Source organism: Impatiens glandulifera, chromosome 1 (assembly GCF_907164915.1).
Source record: "Impatiens glandulifera chromosome 1, dImpGla2.1, whole genome shotgun sequence".
In the NCBI taxonomy this organism is placed as follows: domain Eukaryota; kingdom Viridiplantae; phylum Streptophyta; class Magnoliopsida; order Ericales; family Balsaminaceae; genus Impatiens; species Impatiens glandulifera.
In genome coordinates, this window is record NC_061862.1 from 3893842 (window position 1) to 3918236 (window position 24395).

The following is a 24395-nucleotide window of genomic DNA, read 5'->3' on the forward strand; positions in this document are numbered from 1 at the left end:
TGTCATGGCTGTGAAGGCCGCAATCTTGCTAAAGTCGACTTCTATTCCTTTTTGAGTAATCAGAAATATTATCATCTTACTAGTAGTGACACTGAAGGTGCACTTCATTTGATTTAAACAGAGATGGTATTTCCAAATCCTGTAAAGGAATTTCTCCATGTTCGTGATATGTTCAGCTCGATTCTTTGATTTGACGATGATATCATCAACGTAGACCTTGACTTTCTTGTGGATTATGTCGTGGAGAATAGTTGTGACTTATGATTGCTTTCTGATACGTAGCTCCATTATTCTTCAGTCCAAAGGGCATCACTCGATTTCAAAAGATACCGACCTCTGTGATGAAAGTAGTTTTCTCCTTGTTTTCAGGCGCCATCAGGACCTGATTATATCCTGAGAAATCATCCATTAATCTAAATTTAAAAAATACATATTTTCTATTACTGAACAAATACTATTAATAAACTAATTGAAAAAAAAAACTTAAATATACATTGTAAAGTTATTTTAAATCATGTTATTTTATATATAAATTTATGATATAAATTTTATATATATGAAAAAATATATAGCAAGTAAATTAAATGTATAAATTATTTTAAAAAAATACCTATTAATTGCAAGTGGTCTTGCAAGATAAATTTGTAAATTAATTGTGAATATTTAAAATATATAATTGTTATGTATTATAAAATATGTACATTTGAAATTACTATATTTATTATTAAGATATATGAAACTATTGTAAAATTGTTGTAGAATATATGGATATTTAAATCAGTAAAATATAAAAAAAAAATTAATTTATAAATTAATGAAATCATGTTGAAATAATAATTTTAAATATTTTTAAAAAATATTTTTATCAACATAAATGTTAATACAATTTTTGTTAGAAAAAATAAATAAATTAATATTAAACAAGTCATTAATAAATAAGTCATTATTAAGCAAACTAACATTTATCCTGTGCATTTGCACGAGTAATAATATAAAAAATCCGTGAAAAAGTTATTACGGTAAAAATGCGATAGCATTTTTCATTTTATTTTTAACCGTTTTAAATTTAAGGGCGGGTTAACCCACAATTCGACTCAAGTATCCATTTACTCTCACATTGCAGAACGATCTGAAAACAATTGATACAGTTTGATTCTTCAACTCATTTAGTTTCACCTCTAGAGTCCACTTCTTACTCATACTACGAGTGAAAGAAAAAATGTAAAGACTATCATTAAAATACCCCAAACGAGACTTACAATATCCATATGAATTATGTCCCTTATCTCTATAAATATGATGAAACTCTTCCATTATTGCTCACTAATAATATTTAAATCTGTAGCGCAAAGTCAAAAGAGAATTATGACTGATTAAAAACTATTGATGAACTACCGCGTTCATCAAATTTGGTGTTGAATTTAAAATATAAAGTGTTATTAGCCTATTTGATTAAAAAATTGTACTTGTTTTGTTAGGTTGCAAGTTCGAACCATAACTATAGAATTTTTAATTTTATTTTTAACCGTTTCAAGTTTTTTGAACGGGTCAACCCACAATCCGACCCAAATATCAATTTACTCTTACATTAATATCCAAATTAACCACAACTCTCGACCTGGCAATCTGGACACTTTAAAAATTAAGCATCATTATATATATATTTATATATTAGTTAGTTAAAAATTTGAACTTTTATTGTTAAAATCTCTCGCGTTCATCAAATTTGGTGTTAAATCTTAAATATAAAGTGTTGTTAGCTTAGTTGGTTAAAAGGTTGTACTTGTTTTGTTAGGTTACAAGTTCGAAACATACAAATAACATTTTTAATTCTCTTGACTCGGCAATCCGGACACTTTAAAAATTAAGCATATTTATAATAATTATTATAAAATAAATTATAAAATACAATATCATAAATAAAATCTGCAATGCAAATAATGTTGTAATATGTATTATAATATTAATAATATTTTTCAATAATATATATTGAAAGTTGAAACAAAATACTTCTATTTATAAATATATCTATAAAAGAGTGACAACATAAATTATAAAATTTGCAACTTAAGAATAACATATTTGATTTGTGTAATACTACGTTAGTTCATAAACACTTATTTTAATACTTTTTAAAGTTGAAAAGAGCATTTTTTTTAAAATCTTATTTTTTTTAGTGTAATCTTGTACTAAGACAACCACAATTGAGAGATCTAATATTTGACTTAGAGTTGCCCATCATATTGTGATGTAATAATATTACGTTATTATCGGTCACCGAAAAATTGGTCGACATTAAACACATATTTTTTTAGTATGTTTTAAACACTGAGTCTGTATCTATTTTCTAAAATCACCATCTAATCAAATTTCTTTATCCCAAAAAATTATAAATAAATTATAATTTAAATATTTTATTTATTTATTTTATAACAAAATAAGACAATCAATCCAGCAAGAAGAAAGTCAGATCCTGGACCGGGTATGGTTATTGATAATTCAAGAGCAGCTTAATTTCAAACTTTGATCTCAAAACAACAAATAATCAACAGTTTTCAAATATAGAAACAACCAACCTATAATAGTTTTGGCTATCCATCTGTAAATCTCTCAAGTACACTCAGGAACAATGATAAGAAAAAACAAACAGTTTATAATCTACTATTGGGGGTGGGGTGTAAGTTAAGATATCACTTTAAGTTTTCTAACTTCAGCATCTTCTTCTTCTTGCTGCTTTTGAATAATAAGGCCATCTTGGGTTAAGTTTTCTAGCTTCAGCTTCAGCTTCTTCTTCTTCTTGCTGCTTTTGAAGAATAAGGCCATCTTGGGTTGCGGCTGGGTCAAGATCCCAACATCATTCTGGCAGATCATCAGTCTTCTCTGCACCTCTAATTCGCCAACAAGGAACACAATGTGAGAATCACAACATTTCCTTCTTCAAAACCCTACAAATGGAACCCTTATCTCCGCTCCTAGGATAAATTCTAAGGCATCCTCCCCGTGTTGTTTTTTCTCTGCTCAGTACATGAGAAAAGATGTTCATTTCTTCAACCACATCAATGTTTGATGTCCTAAAATTTCCACAAGATTTCGTAAAGCTAGATTCTATCCAATTCACCGACCCAAACTCCGAAATAGTTTTAGAGTTCATGTAATTGATTGCAATTTTAAAAGGTGAGACTGAAATCACTTGACGAATCAGACAGTACAGACGTGGCATACCATCTTCTTCGTCGTAGATTGCCCATATCTGCTTTGCCTTGAAGCATTTCTCAGACCTTTCATTGTCAAAGTTGTGAAAATCAGAGTCAGGAACCGTCATGTCGCATTGATGTCCTCCTCCTCATCACTGATTGAAGCTCCATTGTGCCAGAAATTGTGGCAGTGCTAGGCTGGTTAGAAACCACCACCTCTCCTTCTCTTCCTTCTCGGTTCGTTCACTAAGATCAGACAATATATTTCATGCTTCCGATAGAGGCTTAAATGCCCCATCTGTCCCAACAGTTTTGTTGCAATAAGGGTTAAATAGACAACACATCTCCGTATACTGTTTGATGAGCCTAGCCTTAACAACAAATAGTTTTAGATAAAAAATTGCATAGAATTCAGTTTCCCCTTTGAATGTTGTCTCAGATGCAACATACACATCAAATATAGCTTTCATTTCTTTTATACCCTCCAAACTTGGACAAAGAATTTGAGCTCTCAAATCATAGCTACTTGCGCCATTGTAGTATTTATCAACAAATCTTTTCTCAACCTCCTCCCTTTCTGTCCTGCGAACCTCCTTTACCGCAATAGGAGCCTCCTCCCTTTCTGCCCTGCAAACCTCCTCCTCTACCTCCATTGTAACCTCTTCCTCTATCGCACTGGTAGCCACCTCTTCCTTAATTTCCTTAATTTCTGTAGGAGACTCCTCTTCCGCCATAGGTGCTACCTCTACCTCTCTAGCAGCCTCCTCTTCCGCCATATGAGCCACCTCTACAGCCATAGGAGCCTCCTCTACAGCCATAAGAGCCTCCTCCTTTTCCTCCCTAGCAGCCTCTTCTTCCGCCATAGGTGCCACCTCTACCTCCCTAGCAGCCTCCTCTACAACCATAGGAGCCTCCTTTTCCTCCCTAACAGCCTCCTCTTCCGCCATAGGTGCCACCTCTACCTCCCTAGCAGCGTCCTCTTCCGCCATAAGAGCCTCCTCTACAGCCATAGGAGCCTCCTCCTTTTCCGCCCTAGTCTAGCCGCCTCCCCTTCTGTCATGTGAACCTCCTCCTCTTTCGCCCTGAGAACCACCTCTTCGTTAATTTCCATAGATCAAACAAGAACCACAAAATTGTAAATTCAATACTCAGATTAGCATCCACAAAATTGTAAATCCAATACTCGGATTAAAAATTTTGAAATAAAATAAAACATCCGAATTGCACACTGAGGCCACAGCAGATACGCAAAACTAAGCTAATAAACCTACAGTAGTTCGATGAAAACTAATTAGATATATAAGTATCACGTCTTCCTATATCAAAGTTTCATGAATTTCAATCTAAATCAAATCAATCGCCTATCTGTAGCTGAAGCTCGCAATTGGTTCATGAATTGCATTTTGACATGAAATGAGAAACAAATGAAGGAAAAAAGAAGTTGAAACTCACTCCGGTGTAGGAAAATTGTGTCGGTTCGCAGGACAGAAAGGGAGGAGGCTGAGAAAAGATTTGTTGAGAAAGACTACAATGGTGCAAGTAGCTATGCTTTGAGAGCTCAAATTCTTTGTCCAAGCTTGGAGGGTATAAGAGAAATGAAAGCTACATTTGATGTCTATGCTGCATCTGAGACAAAATTCAAAGGGGAAACTGATTTCTATGCAATTTTTGGTCTAAAACCATATGTTGTTATGGCTAGGCTCATCAGACAGTTTACGGAGATGTATCGTCTGCTTAACCCTTATTGCAACAAAACTGTTGGGGCAGATGGGGGCATTTAACATTCTCTCGGAAGCATGAAATATATTGTCCGACCTAAGTGAACGAACCTTGTACGATATCTGGAGAAATACAAGGTCAAAGGGTTTTGCCCCTATTTTGGTCTATCTTTTTTTATTGTCTTTCATTTATCATATATTTTCTTACGATACTCCCAAACAAGGTTGGCCTAGGGTACCCCGAGTGACCCTGTCAATTGGTTATCCAAATAACCCATAAACATACAAGGCCTTATTCTAAATCATTTCTTTCTTTTAATGAAAGGGGTGATTCCTTTTGGACAAAATGCACAACTTGTAACGTTCGGTATAAGTATCTCCTGAATTTTCCTGCTCCTGAAAACTGCTATGCAAATCAACTTGGGACTATTACAGATATCCCAACCACAAATGGAGTCGTTGTATCTAAATCTAAGCGGAAATCGTATTCTGGATCTTCAGTGGAGGTTGTTGATACAGATATAACCATTCCTCTCGAGGAACACCCTATAGGGAATGGCAATAAAAACACGAGATCTCTTCACGAGCCTTCCAAACTGGGCAAGCCCTCAAGGAGAAAGAGTCTTGATGACACATGCGTAGAAACATCTTAAATAATCTATCAGATATGGGACCATCAATGTCAATTTTTGACTCAAAAAGTTATTAATTAATAGGGCATTGTCTGAATTAAGAAAGAAGTTGCCAGAGATAAGGAAAGCTGATGCTGAAGTAGCTGCACTGAAGAAAAACCTAGCAAATTTACCTCAGAAAGAAGCAGCAGCAGCAGGAAAATCAGTAGGAGAGGTGGTGGTGTCTAACAAGCCTAGTTGGACTTCAATCAGTGGTGAGGAGGAGGGCATCAATGCGCATGAAGGTTCCTATCTCTGATTTTCACAATTTTGACAATGATAGGGCTGAGCAATGCTTCAAGGCGAAGCAGATATTGGCGCTCTATGATGAAAAAGATGCTATGCCACGTCTGTACTGTCTGATTTCAGTCTCACCGTTTAAACTGCAATTAGTTACATGAACTCCAAAACTGATGCGGAGTTCGGGTCAGTGAATTGGATAAAATCTGGATTTACGAAATATTTTGGAAAATTTAGAACATCTTTTCTCATGTATTGAGCAGAGAAAAAATAAAACGGGGAGGATGCCTTAGAATTTATCCTAGGGGCGGGGATATATGGGCCATATACAAGAACTGGTCATCGGAATGGAACAGGGAGACCCCCTTTGAAGTTAGGCATCAATATGAGATGGTGGAAGTTATGATGGATTATGATGAAGAAGATGGGGTTTGCATGAGTCCACTGGTGAAAGTAGATGGTTACAGGACTGTGTATGGGAGGAACCCAGATAAGGGTTCCATTAGTTGGGTTTTGAAGAAGGAAAAGTTGAGATTCTCACATCGTGTTCCTTCTTGGCGAATTAGAGGTGGAGAAAGGACTGATGATCTGCCAGAATGCTGTTGGGATCTGGACCCTGCCGCCACCCAAGATGGCCTTATCCTTCAACAGCAGCAAGAACAAGAAGAAGCTGAAGCTGGGAAACATAAAGTGATATCTTAACTTACATTCCATCCCCCAATTGAAAAGATTATGAACTGTTTGTTGTTTCTTATGATTGTTTGTTCCTGACAGTGTACTTGAGTGATTACAGATGGATGGCCAAAACTATTATAGGTTGTTTCATTGTTGTTGATGATGTTTTTGATTTTGACATGTGAAAATTATTCTACATGTCCAATTAAAGTTGAACAGTGGGTTAATTTCCTTTTCCCTGTGGTTGACTTGATTTGGGATAGAAAATACAAATATGAATGAATTTATATTTTATAATTGATGTATGTTTGTCTTTATCTTTTCAATGAGATTTGATCTTTATTTACAAATAATATATGGTTTGTTGTTGCTCCGCTCCAGCTAAATGAAATTTCTTGGCAGTAAAACTAATAAATAAGACAAATCCTCTTTCTGAGGTGTGAATGTCTTTATTCTTGAATTTCTTGATTCAAACTATATTAATTGTGTTCTCTTATATAGAGCACATTATATATAGCTTTGTTTTAATAATCATATTCAAGAGATTACTTTAAGTGTAAAGAGATATAATTGTGTATGTAACAACTAAACTATAAATTAACGGTTAATATTGAAAATTAAATCTTTTTTTTTTATTTTGGATAGATTAATGTTTTTTTATGAACTTTTATAATTAATCATAGATTCATAATGTTTAACATAATATTATAAAACAAATAATTAGGATAAAAAAATATATAAAAAGTAGCATATTCAAAAGAAGCTAATGCATTTTTCTAATCAAAAATTATATTTTGTAATAAAATAAAATAAAATAAAATAAAATAAAATAAACAAATGAATTAAAAAATAAATCGAAATAAAACATAAATCTCTCCTCAAGGGGGGAATTTGAGGAGATGACCCTCAATAATGCAATAATGTCTTAAATGCGGAAAGTGCAGAGTTAAAAAAAAAGCGCTAGTGACCCCTTTTACTGTTTTTAGACGAAAATGCCTCCGTTGCGTCACGCAACCTCAGTTATTTTATTTTTTATTTTTCAAAAAATTTTAATTATGAATTTTTTTGGACGAAAATACCCAGTTGCATCACGCAATCGCGAGACGAAAAAAAATAGAAAAAAAATAATAAAAATTCGGTTGCGTCACGCAATTAGAGTTGCGTTACGCAAGGGTATAATTGTCATTAAAAAAAGAGGGTCAACAACGCTATTTAAATTATGCACTCACACTATCCGCTATTCACCCTATCAGTGAGGTCATTTCCTCAAATTTCATTTCCCCTCACGGAAGGATAATCTATTGTGATAGTTTAAAATGAGTACATATAATGATTGATTGAACATTCTAAATTAATTTGTAAGTTTTTAAAAACTTCACCTTGTTAATGAGAAAAAAAAGTTAAAAAAAATGTTATTAATACCCCTACTCTTTTTAACAATAATTTTTTAAGATTATCACTGCTAGTGATTCATCTGGCCTTGTTTGGTTTCTCTCAAAAGTATTCGATTATTGGGAAAAAATTAGAGCACATTGTCCCGAACTATTTCCAGTTCTTATATTAGCACATTAGCCTTTGGTACTCTAATGTCTTTTTATCGACATTTTTCGAAACGTTCAGACTCGATAATTTACGCCCTAGAACTCACTTTTCTCTCGAATCTCGAATGAGATAAGAACCAAAATAGTGAGTGCGACTATAATTAAATTTTAATTTGTCAATGTTTTGCTAAGTCTTGTGGCCTACATTTATATTGAATCTCGTAAAACGAGACGAGGAAATGACTCTCTCGAATTTGCCTAAGTGTGTGATGATAAACCACAAATAGGACTTAAACAAAATTATACTAGCTTTGACTCTTTTAAAGTTGTTACTTAATTTACTCATCGAGAAATTAGGCAGGAAAAATATATTTTTTTTAGTCAAACACGACTTAGAAATTTCGATTTGGTCCGGTGTTTGGTTACACGTGAGAAAAGTCATCAATATTATGTCTCAAGTGCCCACCGAAGTGAATAATCTCTACTACAAACGTTTTGTCATTTTTTGAAAATATGATTTTTATACTTTTATTTGATAATTTATTCAAATCATATCCACATGTCTAAGGCTCTAGCTTATTTCCTAAACTAGATTTAATTATTGTACTCATATATTCATAAGGCATGTGTCTGGGTTCATCATTTTGCGATATAAAAAAATACTGAATTTTAGAGAAATTCAAACTCACTTGTGAGTTGTGAATAAGAAAGGGTAGGAACCTGTAAAGATTGCAAAAATATGAGTTAGCTTTTCAAAGAATTTATATTTTAATTTATAAAAATGAAGAATTTTATTTTTTTGAAATTTTTAATGTTGGTTGAAGCTTTAATGGAGGATTGATATCCAAGCTCTCTCGCTTTTAAACTTTCCCACCCCTGAAATAAAACTCTATGATGCTTTTTTTAAATGATTCATGCAATAATTTTATGAATGGATAGTCGTTTACACATAACGACAAAAACACTAAATTTATAAAAAAAAATCACACAAATATTACAAAATTAACATGTGCGGAGATCTTCCAAAAAGGAAATGAGCTCTCCAACTGAATCTATCGGCTTCCCACATCGAACATCATATAATGTTAGGATGATAGCATTGTGTTGGATCCGCAACAGTCATTTAAGATTGTTGAAAGATCTACGATTTCTCTCTAACCAAATTATCCACCATAAAAAATAGAGATATAACCTCATTGTTTCAAACCCACAAATCTAGCTACCTCAATCCACGATTTTCAATACGCACCAATGATTCCCGACAAAACCCAAAAAATACCAGTAATACTCCAAATAATGCACTAAATATCAACGACACATACTACATCGTCTCCACCTCCTTAAGACACATACTACATCGACTAACTAAGATAAGACACTTACGTATATATTTATCATCAGTTAGAATCCCATTGTGGATCACACTTCTCTAACTAAATGATTGAGTCTTCGTGAGAACGGGTGCATGAGAAGATAAGGTCCCTAGTCATGCACAAAACAATTAGGGAGTATGTTGTCAAATAAAGAGTGAAATACTTTTATTTATTACAACTTTCTTTTAAGTATAATTCAAATAATACATTAATAAATAATATGAATTAAATTTTCGTAGATAAGAAAAATTCAAAGTTTAAACTCAATTGTAGGGTGCCTCCGATTAGAGGACCTAACAAAAATAGGCGTATGCCACGTATTGCAAAGAACACACGGTATTCTTTAGTAAAAGGCGAAAGAATAGTTCGCTTTGTGTTTAGTGCTTGGCTTCGTAATTTTTTGTAATCACCAACTCCCCTCTTATAATAATATCAAATCCCTATTTTCACTTCATCTAACAATGTGGGACAACACACTTTTTTGTCATTATTAAGGCTAATGGTGTTTTTTCTTCTTTTATTTAAAGAATAGGATAATTCAATAATACTTTCAAGAATTTGATACTTTTAACTATATATTATTTTATCAAATTTTAATAACAAACTATTACAATGATTTATTAGTATAGCTCCAATAAAAAGAGTTTTATTTTTAACATTTGATTTTCACTAAAAACGCTTTAATTTGAATTGAAGTTATTACTATGATGGTGGTTATAACTCGTACTTTCAAACAAGGTATATGACTCGTATTTGATATTTAATAAACTTATATTATAGTCATTATGACGAATGTCTATGTATATCTCGGGTAACTCAAAACAGTTTGCATGCGAATGGAAATAACGACGGGGAGAAATATCGTCGCTATTGAGTTCTCCGGTCGATGAAGGGACCTAACGACCGTAAACTACGTATACTTTTTTTTCATATTATTATCATTCTAGCCGGGTAAATTTTATGGAAATAACTTATCCCGACTAGATTTTAAATCCTAGCTCGGCCCTTGGACACCTTATCAACATGACATAAAAAATGTTAAATGAGGCTAATGAGTTTTCCATTTTTTGTGTTAAATTGTTATACTTTCCTAGGACCACCATCTTCTTATGTTATAAGTTGTAGTGTTATTGCCTTCTTTTTTCCATTGGCTTACTAGGGTCTGCCATACATCATCTAATTAAGATGATAAATGAGGGTTTCCATTTTTTTGTGTTAAAAAAACATAGTTTCCTAGGACCACCGTCTCCTTGTGTTATAATTTGTGTTGTTATTGCCTTCTGGTTATATATTGTTTTTGTACCTATGTATATACATCTTTTATCCAATTTCAAAATAATCAACGTAACTCAATATCTAAGCATCTCTAAGCATTTGTATAAAATAAACTTGATAAGAAGACAATAGTAACTAGAAATCACAAATTTTTCGGATTGACTTTGTCATTTACTAAATCAAATTTCCCTTCATTTACATGTCTAACACAAAAAATTAATCATCAAAACTCCCAAAACAAAATGAGACTAAATAACCATCTTTTTGTTTTATATTGCTTTATGTTTGCATACAAAATTACTACTTTAGTTCCAAATTCTAGTGTGAGTTTTGTAAGATTATTTTTCTAAAAGATGGGGCAAATTTTATTAATCCATTTTCTTTTCGAAATTAGCCGAAGAAACGATAAAATCCATAAAAACATACATGTTCAAGTTCTAATATGGTGTGTTATAAATATTCACAACAAAAGAAAAATTCAAAAGAAAAAATATACTAATACACTCGTATTCAAAAAATAAAAAATGCACATAAACAAAATACCAATACACTCAAGTCCTAATTCAATGTAGGAACTCAAATTTTCTAAGTACATATCGGCACCGTTCAGAGTATTTCTATGTGAACAGTTCCGGTAGGATGACACCATATAGCATGAACATACAATATAACCTAAAAGAAGCAAAACCATATAAAAACATTAAATATTATGAATGGTAAATAATTTACTTGACCAATCTTATTAGATGGTGTTTCAATTCTTTGGAAAAACATCTCCAATCATTATATGGTTAGTTCAAATGATTGAATGATACTGTAATTATTAATCGAATAATACTGTAATTCTACGACAGAGGAAGAAGAGGTAATTGTTGTTCATCCTATAATTATTGTTCATAAAATCATCCAAAACAAAAAACAACTAGTCAGATTTAGATATGAAGACTATTTAGATCTGATTGATTCCTTGTATACTTGTAAGTGGTTCCAAACAATTTATTTTAATGCCTGAACATCCACATGTTTAGATGTTTTGTCATAACTGACTTCAATCTTATTTACATGTTGAATTCACAATAGTTGACTTCAATCTTATTTTCATGTTGAATTCACAATAGTTAATTAGTAAATACACTTAAACTATTACAACTTAACATATGATCATCAAAAGAAATATTTACAAAGAAATATTTACAATGGTATACACTTCATTTAGATCATATTCCAAAAAAAATCATTTCTGAGAGAGTCTATGTAACAAAACACTCATTTTCAAATAGACTCATCAATCAGATACAAAAGAAAAGAATGAAGATAAATATAGAGCCAATAAGATAAACCCTCACCCTTTACAAATACAAGATACAATCAATTAAATCCCACCTCACATCATTGTCCACGTAACATGTTTGTACCAAAAAAATTAAAAGATGTTTCCTAACAGAAAGTGAGTGATTCTATGAACAACCAAAGCTATAGAATTCTATTATACAAGAAATATAACTAACTCTATTTTTATGTTCAAAGGAAGTACTATATAAAGGGATAGTCATATAACAACAATAGGAGCTCCAAATCTACAGTTTTCTTTATTTCTGACCTTTTATTGGTAAGCAACTATATGACAATCTCTGGAATAGCATTTTACAGATCCTATGATTTGTATTATTTAAAATAATGAAACAATCAGATACTTTTTAACCAACCTAACGAGGCTGAGGAATAAGTGTGTCATTGTCCTCTACATCTCTATGAACATCTTCATTGGATGCTTCAGTTAAACCTACAAACCTAGAAGAATAAAAATAATAATAAACATATGAATTATTTGAAATAGGAAAGAAATTGAGAACTGTAATTGTAATATTCTTTCCATAAGCTTCTAAGGCCTACCTACTTTCTGATACTTTCAATGATCAGGACACACCCGGACATTGTGTTTTAAATTAAGCCCCAAACTCAGAAACAAATATTCCTCATATTCTCTATTCTATCTTCCACAATAGGGGTTGAAAAATAGATGATTCATTCTCCTGCAAGATTCAACCAGAACTATTGTAAAGAATCATCCTTTACTCTTTTTCAATGCTAGGACAAAAGGATATTACATAATTCTAGGCCTTGTTTGATGAAAGGTTATTTGAAAATAATACAAATATTTCCCACCATGAATTAATTCATTCAAATAATTAACTAAATACTTTATTTTTATAATATTTTAAACATTTAACCCAAATGACATAAGTTAAGAAGGTTTGAAAGAAAACCTCATAATCACCTCCGGAAATAGGGTCTTCCCCATTCGTATCTTCATTCTCGAAACCCCATGTTGCAAAATCTTCAATTCCAGTATCATCCAACTCAGCATTATCATTGATGTTGTAAGTTTCATGAAATTCTTCATGTATACTATCAAATGAAGTAAACATAATTGGTGACCTTTGACTACATTCATAAAATATATTCACTATGTGCTTGAGTGAGGGAGAAATCTCCTACGACATGCCTATGGAATTCACCATCCTGTCAATGCAATCTATATGGATCATAACAAGAAAATTTTCACAAAGAGATGTAAGAGTAAAGGATAACAACACACTGTAATTATTAGCATACCAATATCCAGTCAATTTTGTCCTTTATACTAAACAACTTATATTTATTTTATATTTCATTTCAGGTCCTATAAAATGAGAATAGATCCCTAGGTTATAGGAAATAAATGAATAGTGTGGAAATCTATACTCTCCTCCCTACAAAGTTCCCTTTTATATTTCCCATTGAAACAAAGTCATAATCACCATGAAATCAAAACCAACATACCTTTGGCGAAAGAAAGATCAATACTATCAAATTTCTTCACATGGAGGGACTCAAATGACGATTCAAGTGTTGATGAAGGCGATACCTGCAAATGCATTCACCCTTAGTTTTGAAATCATCATTTTGTAAAACAATTATTATTACTGAATACTAACCTTCTAGTCTGACTCTTTCTTAAAATTATTGCAGAATAAGATTAGGAGAAGTTATCGGAGAAAACTTACACCCACATGGATAAATGATTCTATCGTTAACTAATGTGGGCATTTTAAAACTATTCGTTCAAAATATAATCCTTCTGTTAAACAATCTACCTTGATATAAACCCTGATAACATTATATGGAAATACATAATCTACTAATGGTGCGACAACAACTGTCCATCTGATCCAACAAACACAAGTTATATTTATCCATCGGTTAAAAACTAACTTTTTTAACAATACTATGTAACCGAGTTATGTTATAGGCCTTTTCATTGATATAATATAAGCACCAGTGGTAGAATAGTTTCCAAACATTCCATTCACTTTGGTGACTAGTACTCATTTTCTGTACCCTGTATAAAACTGATTTTATAAGTTTATACATATCAAACAAAAAAAATACTCAATAAAGACAAGAAAGTACATTGACAGGTGATAGAAAATTAAAGGAATCCAATTAGGAACAACCAAAGAAGACTTGATCGGGCATAACGATTGGGGAATTCATAACACCCTTCCTAATAAAACCTATATTAAATGTCACCATAAACAGGTAAAATTACAAGGAATTCATCCACCTTTTCCTTTCTTGTGATGATTCTCAATACCACTATACCAGCAAATACCAAATTCTTATATATCCAAATTCTTCAAACATGTGCATACAACAAAGAATAAATCATTTCTTGTAGAGACAAACAATGTTAAGAGATCCTCAAAAAAGATATGTATTCTTAGACGCTAATCTAATATCAGGACTTTTGTTTGCTGTCTGATTATAAACAACTTTTGTCTCAGTTGACAGATACACTATTTTGTACGATTTATAAGCAGATGTAGAATCCAAACACACAATAATGGACATTGTTTCAGCCCTAATTTGTTGGGATTCAAATTAGTTCAAGTTGTATCCCTGGAGCTAAATCAGAATTATGTGACCACTTTCATCATCACACTATAATGTAGGCACGCATATTATTACACAAACAAATAAAGGGAAAACATATTATGACTTGGGAAATTAAAGGTTGCGAGCTAATCATCTGGATTTTATACAAACTATATACATGTGAGTGCGTTTGTAAGTTGTAATTTGTATGGAGAGTACAACGGCTCACTCATAAAGATGGTTCAACTAAATAAGTCAAATATATACTCTAATTCATCCTTAAAACAAAGAAGTATAACCATTTCTCACTCATAAAGATGGTTTAATCATCTAGTGCAGCGATAACAACCTAGCATCAAAATCCAACTGAAAATAACTGAGAAATACAAAACACTACAACAAGGGGAAAATCTATGATCTAGACATGAAAAATAAAACCAGTGACCTAAATAAATCGCATATAAACCTCCTTGCATTCTTAAAATATATAAGTATAACCATTTATCACTCAAAAGACTTCCAAGACCCGAAGATGAAGGAAAACCCTAATGGTCGGAGAAGAATGTTACTAACCTCGTGGGTACAACAATCTGGCTGCGGAGAGTCAAGGGATGATAGTGCAGATGAAGGCAAGCCCTAATGGTTGAAGAAGAATGTAACTAACCTCGTGCGCACGACAATCTGGCTACAGAGAGTAAATTTTTAAAATAGTGAAATAAAATATTTATAAAGTTTAAAAATAAAACATAAAAAATATTAAATTTATAATAGTTAAATTTTAAGGTTTTTAACAAAGTTTGTATATAAAAAAAATAAAGGTGGTTGTAAAGTATAAAGTTTGCCAAAAGTTTTTACTTTTTTAATTTTTACCCACGCTTAATAAGCGTTGGTATATAAAGGTGGCTGAAAGTGTGTTTTGTTGTAGTGCATTTTCGAGAAAATAAAGAATGGTCTATAAATATAATAGAATTATTCTATTATTACTCACGGATAATAGTGATATTAATAGCGCAGAGTCAAAAGAGAATTATAGCCAATTAAACATACTTTATGAGCAATGCTTTTATGCGGTGCTAACGATTTAATAATTATCTTTGTAGTTCCAGAATATTTCAGTTTATGTTCGAAGTGTTATCTAAGCGAATAAATGGACTTATTCATCTTTTGACAAAGACTTGTGACATCTGTTATGTCAATGACACTACTTCGTTTCGTTTTATCTAATCACTTTTTTTTTTGTCAAAGTTGTTTTTCTATTCAAAATATATATTCTAAAAAATGGTTTCTTAATTACAATATTGATTTAGGAACCCTCAATTCTCTTTTCTATAATCACTTTTAATACCTGTTCCGGAACGATAGGACAATTATGTTATTACTAAACTTGTTGAAGAGATGAAATAAAACCAAGTTATATCTTTTTTAATGAGAGGTTGAATCGAACTACGAATTGAATCAGTTTCTAGTCAACAAAGAGCACAATGCAAATAGTTTATGCAAATTCAACATCGGTTGGTAAACGTGATTTTAAAAAAATCTATTAGATCGTGTTCTTTCTCTGCTTGTTTTTTTGTTTTTGAACCGATGTGGAACTTCTTTACATTCTTTCACAATTATTAATTATTAACCTCTCTTTTGTCATAAAATAAATTAATGAAAATTATAATAATATTATATATTTAAATTTAACTTATTGTAAAACTAATAATTTTTAACCAATATTCAATTTTTTTTCAAGTATCTTATATAAGAGTTATAATATGATTAAATTGAGTTATACAAATACCTTACTTTGCTGGTCTAGGATATGATTAAATTAAGTTATAAAATCTATATTTGCAAACACAACTATAATCTTATCAAATCAAGTTTTGGAATATTTATATATTTTTTTAATTTAGCAGAGTTTAAATTTTACATTTTTTTTTATTGACGAAAATTTAATTCATATTATTTATTAATGTATTGTTTGAATTATACTTTATTTTATTTTTTTGTAATAAATAAAAGTATTTCACTCTTTATTTGGCATACTTCCTTTGAATTGTAATCCTTCAAAATTATTTTCGTTTAGATGCGCAGATTAATTTTTTACACCATAGTTAATTGTGTTCAAAATCAAATTCTTACATCCTAATTGTTTTATGCATGACAAGGGAAAGGTACAAAGGCCCTACTAACTAGAAGCCACAACATGTCTTCTATTTTTTTCATTTTAATAAGTTATTTATTCTGAGAAAAAAATCAAAATTAAAGTGTTTTTAGTGAAAATCAAATATTTAAAATAAAACTCTTTTCATTGGAGCTAAACTAATAAATCATTGTAATAGTTTTGTTATTAACATTTATATATAAGTTTGATATAATAATATACTTAAAAGTATCAAATTCTTAAAAATATTATTGAATTATCCTATTCTTTAAATAAAAGAAGAAAAAACCATTATGCTCAATAATGACAAAAAAAGTGTGATGTCCCACATTGTTAGATGAAGTGAAAATAAGGATCCGATATTATTATAAGAGGGGAGTTGGTGATTAGAAAAAATTATGAAGCCAAGCACTGAACACAAAGCGAACTATTCTTTCGCCTTTTTCGTTTAGATACCGCGTGTTCTTTGCAATATGTGGCATACGCCAATTTTTTTGGGTCCTCTAATCGGAGGCACCCTATAATTGAGTTTAAACTTTGAATTTTTCTTATCTACGAAAATTTATTCATAATATTTATTAATGTATTATTTGAATTATACACAAAAAAATTGTAATAAATAAAAGTATTTCACTCTTTATCCGACAACATACTCCCTTTTAATTGTAATCCTTCAAAATTATTTTCGTTTAGATGCGCAGATTAATTTTTTACACCATAGTTAATTCTTTCTTACATTCTAATTGTTCTATGCATGAAAAGGGACCTTATCTTCTCTTGCCCCCGCTCTCGAGAAGACTCAATCATTTAGTTAGACAAGCGAATAAAAAAGGGACGAAGACCCTACTAACTAGGAGCCCATGTCTTTTATTTTTCTATCTTAATAAGTTAGTTAGTTTGAGAAAAAAATCAACAAATGTCATTGTGTGCAAACCGGTAAAGTACACAATAAAAAACTACACTATTTTCCCTCCGGTCGCCGGCGTACGCTTCGGCGAGGAAAAAGGGTAAAAAAAATTTGGACCATTTCTCAATTTGTGCGTGTCATTCTTACGCAGGGCCATGCTAATTTTCTCTGTATCGTTCAAATTTTATCGAATGTCCCCGAAGGGACATAACCATCTCTCTCATTCTTAAAAAGACTTTATTCTTAAGTTAGAGGAGCGATGTGGGATCAATTTTAGAAAATGAATGCACAACTGCTATTTGTTGTGATCGACTACTAGAGTGTTTTTCGAGGAACGCATGTGTTCTATATAGAGAATGAGGGTCTTTCAAAGTATGCCCTCGATTTATAGAGTTTTTTCTTTTGAGAGAATATTGATTTTATGAGAGAAAAAGAATGGGGAGCTACCAATTATGTAATGTTGATAAGGTGTCCAACGGCAGAGCTAGGATTTAAAAATAGTCGGGCTAAGTTATTTCCATAAAATTTACCTGGCTAGAATGATAATAATATGAAAAAAATATACATAGTTTACGGTTGTTAGGTCCCTTCATCGACCAGATAACTCAATAGCGACGACATTTCTCCCCGTCGTTATTTCCATTCGCATACAAACTGTTTTGAGTTACCCGAGCTGTACATAGACACTCCCTTGAAGGTGTCGATGCCTCTGTTAATCTAAGTAACATTCGTCATAATGACTATAACATAAGTTTATTAAATATCAAATACGAGTCATATACCTTGTTTGAAAGTACGAGTTATAACCACTATCATAGTAATAACTTCAATCCAAATTAAAGCGTTTTTAGTGAAAATCAAATGTTAAAAATAAAACTCTTTTTATTGGAGCTATACTAATAAATCATTGTAATAGTTTTTTATTAACATTTGATAAAATAATATATAGTTAAAAGTACCAAATTATTGAAAGTATTATTGAATTATCCTATTCTTTAAATAAAAGAAGAAAAAACACCATTAGCCTCAATAATGACAAAAAAGTGTGTTGTCCCACATTGTTAGATGAAGTGAAAATAGAGATTCAATATTATTATAAGAGGGGAGTTGGTGATTACAAAAAATTACGAAGACAAGCACTGAACACAAAGCAAACTATTCTTTCACCTTTCACTAAAGAATACCGTGTGTTCTTTGCAATACCTGGCATACATTTATTTTTGTTAGGTCCTCTAATCAGAGGCACCCTACAATTGAGTTTAAACTTTGAATTTTTCTTATGTACGAAAATTTAATTCATATTATTTATTAATGTATTATTTGAATTATATTTAAAAAAAGTTGTAATAAATAAAAGTATTTCACTCTTTATCTGACAACATACTGCCTAATTGTTTTGTGCATGACTAGGGACCTTATCTTCCCTTGCACCTTCTCTCACGAAGACTCAATCATTTAGTTAGAGAAGTGTGATCCACAATGGTATTCTAACTGATGATAAATACATACGTAAGTGTCTAATCTTAGTTAGTCGATGTAGTATGTGTCTTAAGGAGGTGGAGACGATGTAGTATGTGTCGCTGGTATTCAAGTTCTAAATGTTATGGTTGCATGAAGTTCATACATGTACTAGGGATCAATTTGGCAAAGAGCCAAATCGATTTTGGTTTGATTTGAACAATGCCCTTTTTCTGGTGACGGGTGTGTCTTCTCCGACAAGGCTCTGACCATACCCATACAAAATGAATGAGGTCTTCGCTTAGTCTAGGAATGTTTAGTATGTTGTGAAGAAGACTTCTAGTCATTTAGATTGAAATTCAGCTAGTAAGAAAACAAATAAAAAAAAGAGGAAAACGGTAAGTTCTGTATTTTCTTTGGCCTGGTTCGATTTTGAGTTATTTAAATAATCCAAAAAAATCAAACATTATTTCACTCCCCTCCTCATTTATCATTTCATTAACTAAAATATTAAAATATTATATATTTAAAATTATGATTATTTATTTGTATTTATATATATCAATATCTTTAAGTTTTTTATCCAAAAAATCATAACCACCTTAAAATTATCATCCATCGTTATTTTCTCTCTCAAAATTTCAAACAATCCTTATCGAAAAGCCCTTTGTTTTTTACGTTCCCCTAGAGGAAAGAGAAGATCATTGAACCCACAGAATCAGTCCACAATTGCGGTTCACCCTTGACCCGCGACCCTTCCTACTATATGCCTAGTGACCCGCGTCCATGCACCCGAACCAACAATCAAATCAGTGACTCGTACCCATACGTTCAGAGTCGGCCGTGGGGTAAAACAACCTATGCAGTTACTTAGGGCTCACTTTTATGTGGCCTCAAAATTTTCAAATATAATAGTATAATTAATTATATATTATATTATTAATATCATTTTTCTTTTTTTTATCTTTTTTCATATTAAATATATATATATTATATCATCTATATATAACTATTTTATTTCTTTTTTTATCTCCTTAAAAAATTAAATAAAAATTATTTACAATTTTAAATAATTTAATTTGTATTTGGACCTCAATTTTAAGGACCTCCGCCCTCAATACGCTTGGCTCCATGGGTTGTTGTCTAGTATGTGGACCTTGGTGGCTCTATTTGTTTCAACTTAATTAGTTGTATTTCATTTTCTCATTTTTAAAGTCTATTTGATTTTAAAAAAATCCAAAACAAATAAAAATGATTTAAAATATTTTTTTTCTATAAACCACACAAAATATTTGTGCTTAAGGCCTGTTTGATTTATTTTCTTAATTTCCACTTTAAAATTTTCAAAAAAAATAAAATTCTTCATTTTTATAAATTAAAATATGAATTATTTGAAAAGCTAACTCATATTTTTGCAATCTTTTCAGGTTCCTACCCTTTCTTATTCACAACTCACAAGTGCGTTTGAATTTCTGTAAAATTAAGTATTTTTCTATATCGCAAAATGAAGAATGTAGACGCATGCCTTAAGAATATATGAGTACAATAATTAAATCTAGTTTAGGAAATAAGTTAGAACCTTAGATATGTGGATATGATTTGAATAAATTATAAAATAAAAGTATAAAAATCATATTTTCAAAAAATGACAAAACGTTTGTATTTGTAGTAGAGATCATTCATTTCGGTGGGCACTTAAGACATAATGTTGATGACTTTTCTCACGTGTAACCAAACACCAGACCAAATCGAAATTTCTAAGTCGTGTTTGAACTAAAAAAAAATATTTTTCCTTCCTAATTTCTCGATGAGTAAATTAAGTAACAACTCTAAAAGAGTCAAAGCTAGTATAATTTTGTTTAAATCCTATTTGTGGTTTATCATCACACACTTAGACAAATTCGAGAGAGTCATTTCCTCGTCTCGTTTTACGAGATTCGAGATAAATGTAGACCACAAGACTTAGAAAACATTAACAAATTAAAATTTAATTATAGCCGCACTCACTATTTTGGTTCTTATCTCATTCGAGATTCAAGAGAAAAGTGAGTTGTAGAACGTAAATTATCGAGTTTGAACGTTTCGAAAAATGTCGATAAAAAGACATTAGAATACCAAACGCTAATGTGCTAATATAAGAACTGGAAATAGTTCGGAACAATGTGCTCTAATTTTTCCCCAATAATCGAATACTTTTGAGAGAAACCAAACCAGGACAGATGAATCACTAGCAGTGATAATCTTAAAAAATTATTGTTAAAAAGAGTAGGTAATAATAACATTTTTTAAACTTTTTTCTCATTAACAAATCGTAGATAGTGAAGTTTTTAAAAAACTTACAAATTAATTTAGAATATTCAATAATCATTATATGTACTACTATAGATTATCTTACCGTGAGTGGGAAATGAAATTTGAGGAAATGACCTCACTAATGATAGGGTGAATAGTGTGAGTGTATAATTTAAATAGAGTTCTTAACCCTTTTTTTTTACCCTTTTTTTTTAATGACAATTATACCCTTGCGTAACGCAACTCCAGTTGCGTGACGCAACCGATTTTTTTTTTTTAATTAACTGGGCATTTTCGTCCAAAAAAATTCATAATTAAAATTTTTTGAAAAATAAAAAAATAAAAAATTGCATCACACAACCTCAGGTTAATTTAATTTTCAATATTTAACCGTTAATTTATATTTTAGTTGTTACCTACACATTTATATCTCTCTACACTTAAAGTATTCTCTTGAATATGATTATTAAAACAAAGCTATATATATATTGTTCTCTATAGAAGAGAACACAATTATTATGTTTTGAATCAAGAAATTCAAGAAATGATATTAATAATATAATATATAATTAATTATACTATTATATTTGAAAAATAAAAAAATAAAATAACTGAGGTTGCGTGACGCAACAGGGACATTTTCGTCTAAAAACAGTAAAAGGTGTCACTAGCGTTTTTTTTTAACTCTGCACTTTCCGCATTTAAGACATTATTGAGAGTCATCTCCTCAAATTCCCCCTTGAGGAGAGATTTATGTTTTATTTCGATTTATTTTTTAATTCATTTGTTTATTTTATTTTATTTTATTACAAAATATAATTTTTGATTAGAAAAATGCATTAGCTTCTTTTGAATATGCTACTTTTTATATATTTTTATTATCCTAATTATTTGTTTTATAATATTATGTTAAATATTATGAATCTATGATTAATTATAAAAGTTCATAAAAAAACATTAATCTATCGAAAAAAAAATTGATTTTCAATATTAACCGTTAATTTATAGTTTAGTTGTTACATACACAATTATATCTCTTTACACTTAGGGTGTGTTTGATGAGGGGGAATTGGAATTGGAATTGGCATTGGAATTTTAATTCCAATTCCATGAGAATTGGCATTCAATTTCAATTCCAATTCCTATGTTTGGGAAAATGATAGAATTACAATTCAATTCCAATTCCTATGTTTGGGGAAATGATAGAATTGTAATTCAATTACAATTCTTTTGTTTGAAAGAAATTATTTTGTGAACATTATTTTGACAAATAATTAAAAGTAACTTTATATCAATAATTTTAAACAAAAATTCTAACAAAAAAACAATTTATTTAAATCAATTTTCAGCAAGACAATTTTTTTACTAAAAAATAGCATAACATCAAACAAGTTATAATAATATTTTGATAGAAGATCAAAGTAACATAGAAAAGTTTATAATTTTGTATGTAATAAGTTTCAAGTGTCTTTCTACCCACATATAAGATAAAAACAGTCTTAATAACAAAAGAAATACGTTAAAAGCCCACAAAATAAGACATTGGAAATCTCATAACTTGATGATCACTTCTTTATTTGTAACAAAATCCATGCACGCCTCATACGCTCGGGGATTGTTAGAAACACTTCGTACTTCCTCTCGTTTTTGTGAGTACATCAACCGCTTGTAGAAATTGTGTCTCCTCTAAGTCTGTAATTTTTGATAGTTCATCAAAAACTTGTTGAGCACTTGTCTTTTCAACATTGTATGCCTTACCAACCACGTCAGCCATCTTGGATATTGCAGTTGCCATATCATTATGACGAGTTCTTTTAGAAGGTCGTTCTACACTAGTTGATTCTTTACTTAATTTTGAACAACTCTCTATATCTTCAAACATAGCTCTTGCACCTTCATCAGCCGTTTCAGCTCCACTTCCATTAGCTTTATCTTGTCCACAAATAATTGACAAATCTTCCCAATTCTCAACAATTTTACTTCTATAATGACTCGCATCTGGGTGTGCCTATAAACAAGTCAGAAAAATATATATAAAAGTGTTATCTTAAAATAAGAATTCAAACAACATAAACTAATATACCTTAACATAAGTTGTCCAAACTTCTTCACTATCCACTTTCACCACTTTTCTATCCCAATCCCATCCAAATCCACTCGTACCAAGCATAGTACTTATAACAGCATAATGTTTATCCCAAGTCTTAAGTCGCGATTGTATATTTTCCCTACTAACATTAACATTACATTGATTGTGTAATGCACTAACCGCAGCAGCATATGCAACAGATTTCCATCCGTTAGGAGGATGATTTCCCAAATTATGTTGCTCAAGTAATACATTTGTTAGCACATTATCCATCATTGATGTCCATTTGAGATACGATTTAGTCTTCATTCTCCTTATCTTTTCAAAATATAGAGTGAAAATATAAGATTGATTAGAAAAGACACCAACAAAGATTTTATATTGATAAAAGAAGATACACATCACCACAATTATACTAGCTTAACATAAACTAAAATCACTAAAAACATGTAATTAAGTTCTACCACTCCTAACTTGATATTGACTATACATCTCCCTTGCCATATCATCCCTAAAATTTGTCCATTGACTACCACCTTGTACATTTGTTATGACATCTTCATAGTCCACATCAAATACTTCATTTGATTGTTGTGCCAAATCACAATCAACCTCATGCAACAATGGATAATCCAATTCACTTGCAATTTCACGAATGTAGTTATGAAGAACACAACAAGCATTAATAATACGAACCTGTCATTCAAGTAAATTAATTATTGAGACAAATATTTGTGTATATATGTCAAGGAAATAATATGACCAATTCTTATAATTATGTTATAAAAATTCACCTGTGTATTAGTACCAAAAAATGATGGTTGACGAAGTACTGCCCATCGTTTTTTCAGCAATCCAAATGTTCTCTCTACTGAATTTCTTGCTAAAGAGT

At 30.9% G+C, this 24395-nt stretch overlaps 2 protein-coding genes, 4 non-coding genes and 1 pseudogene across 6 annotated transcripts; 3 read left to right on the forward strand and 4 right to left on the reverse strand.

Moving 5' to 3' along the window:
* The window catches only part of LOC124927219, a 53865-nt pseudogene extending 50543 nt beyond the window's left edge, over positions 1 to 3322 (reverse strand).
* A 1203-nt stretch (positions 3323 to 4525) lies between these two features.
* Positions 4526 to 6606, forward strand: LOC124927309. Its single transcript, XM_047467742.1, has 7 exons — positions 4526 to 4581; positions 4678 to 4967; positions 5348 to 5550; positions 5615 to 5820; positions 5867 to 5935; positions 6087 to 6513; positions 6598 to 6606. Exons 1-7 carry the CDS (start codon positions 4526 to 4528, stop codon positions 6604 to 6606), a joined length of 1260 nt encoding a protein of 419 aa, XP_047323698.1.
* Positions 6607 to 9687: 3081 nt separating this feature from the next.
* LOC124922903 lies at positions 9688 to 9802 on the reverse strand. The gene has a single exon (XR_007097951.1). It is a non-coding gene; the product is annotated as a U5 spliceosomal RNA (small nuclear RNA).
* Positions 9803 to 11293: 1491 nt separating this feature from the next.
* On the reverse strand, positions 11294 to 24390 carry LOC124927406 (uncharacterized protein At2g29880-like). Its single transcript, XM_047467847.1, has 6 exons — positions 23498 to 24390; positions 23072 to 23422; positions 13511 to 13595; positions 13207 to 13210; positions 12955 to 13096; positions 11294 to 11359 (listed from the first exon to the last, which is right to left on the reverse strand). The coding sequence occupies exons 1-6, from the start codon at positions 23903 to 23905 to the stop codon at positions 11294 to 11296; spliced, it is 1056 nt and encodes a 351-aa protein (XP_047323803.1). The 5' UTR covers positions 23906 to 24390.
* LOC124922978 lies at positions 17159 to 17274 on the forward strand. Its single transcript, XR_007098022.1, has one exon. It is a non-coding gene; the product is annotated as a U5 spliceosomal RNA (small nuclear RNA).
* Positions 17770 to 17871, reverse strand: LOC124923039. The gene has a single exon (XR_007098079.1). It is a non-coding gene; the product is annotated as a U6 spliceosomal RNA (small nuclear RNA).
* Positions 18795 to 18909, forward strand: LOC124922953. The gene has a single exon (XR_007097997.1). It is a non-coding gene; the product is annotated as a U5 spliceosomal RNA (small nuclear RNA).
* Positions 24391 to 24395: the final 5 nt, after the last annotated feature.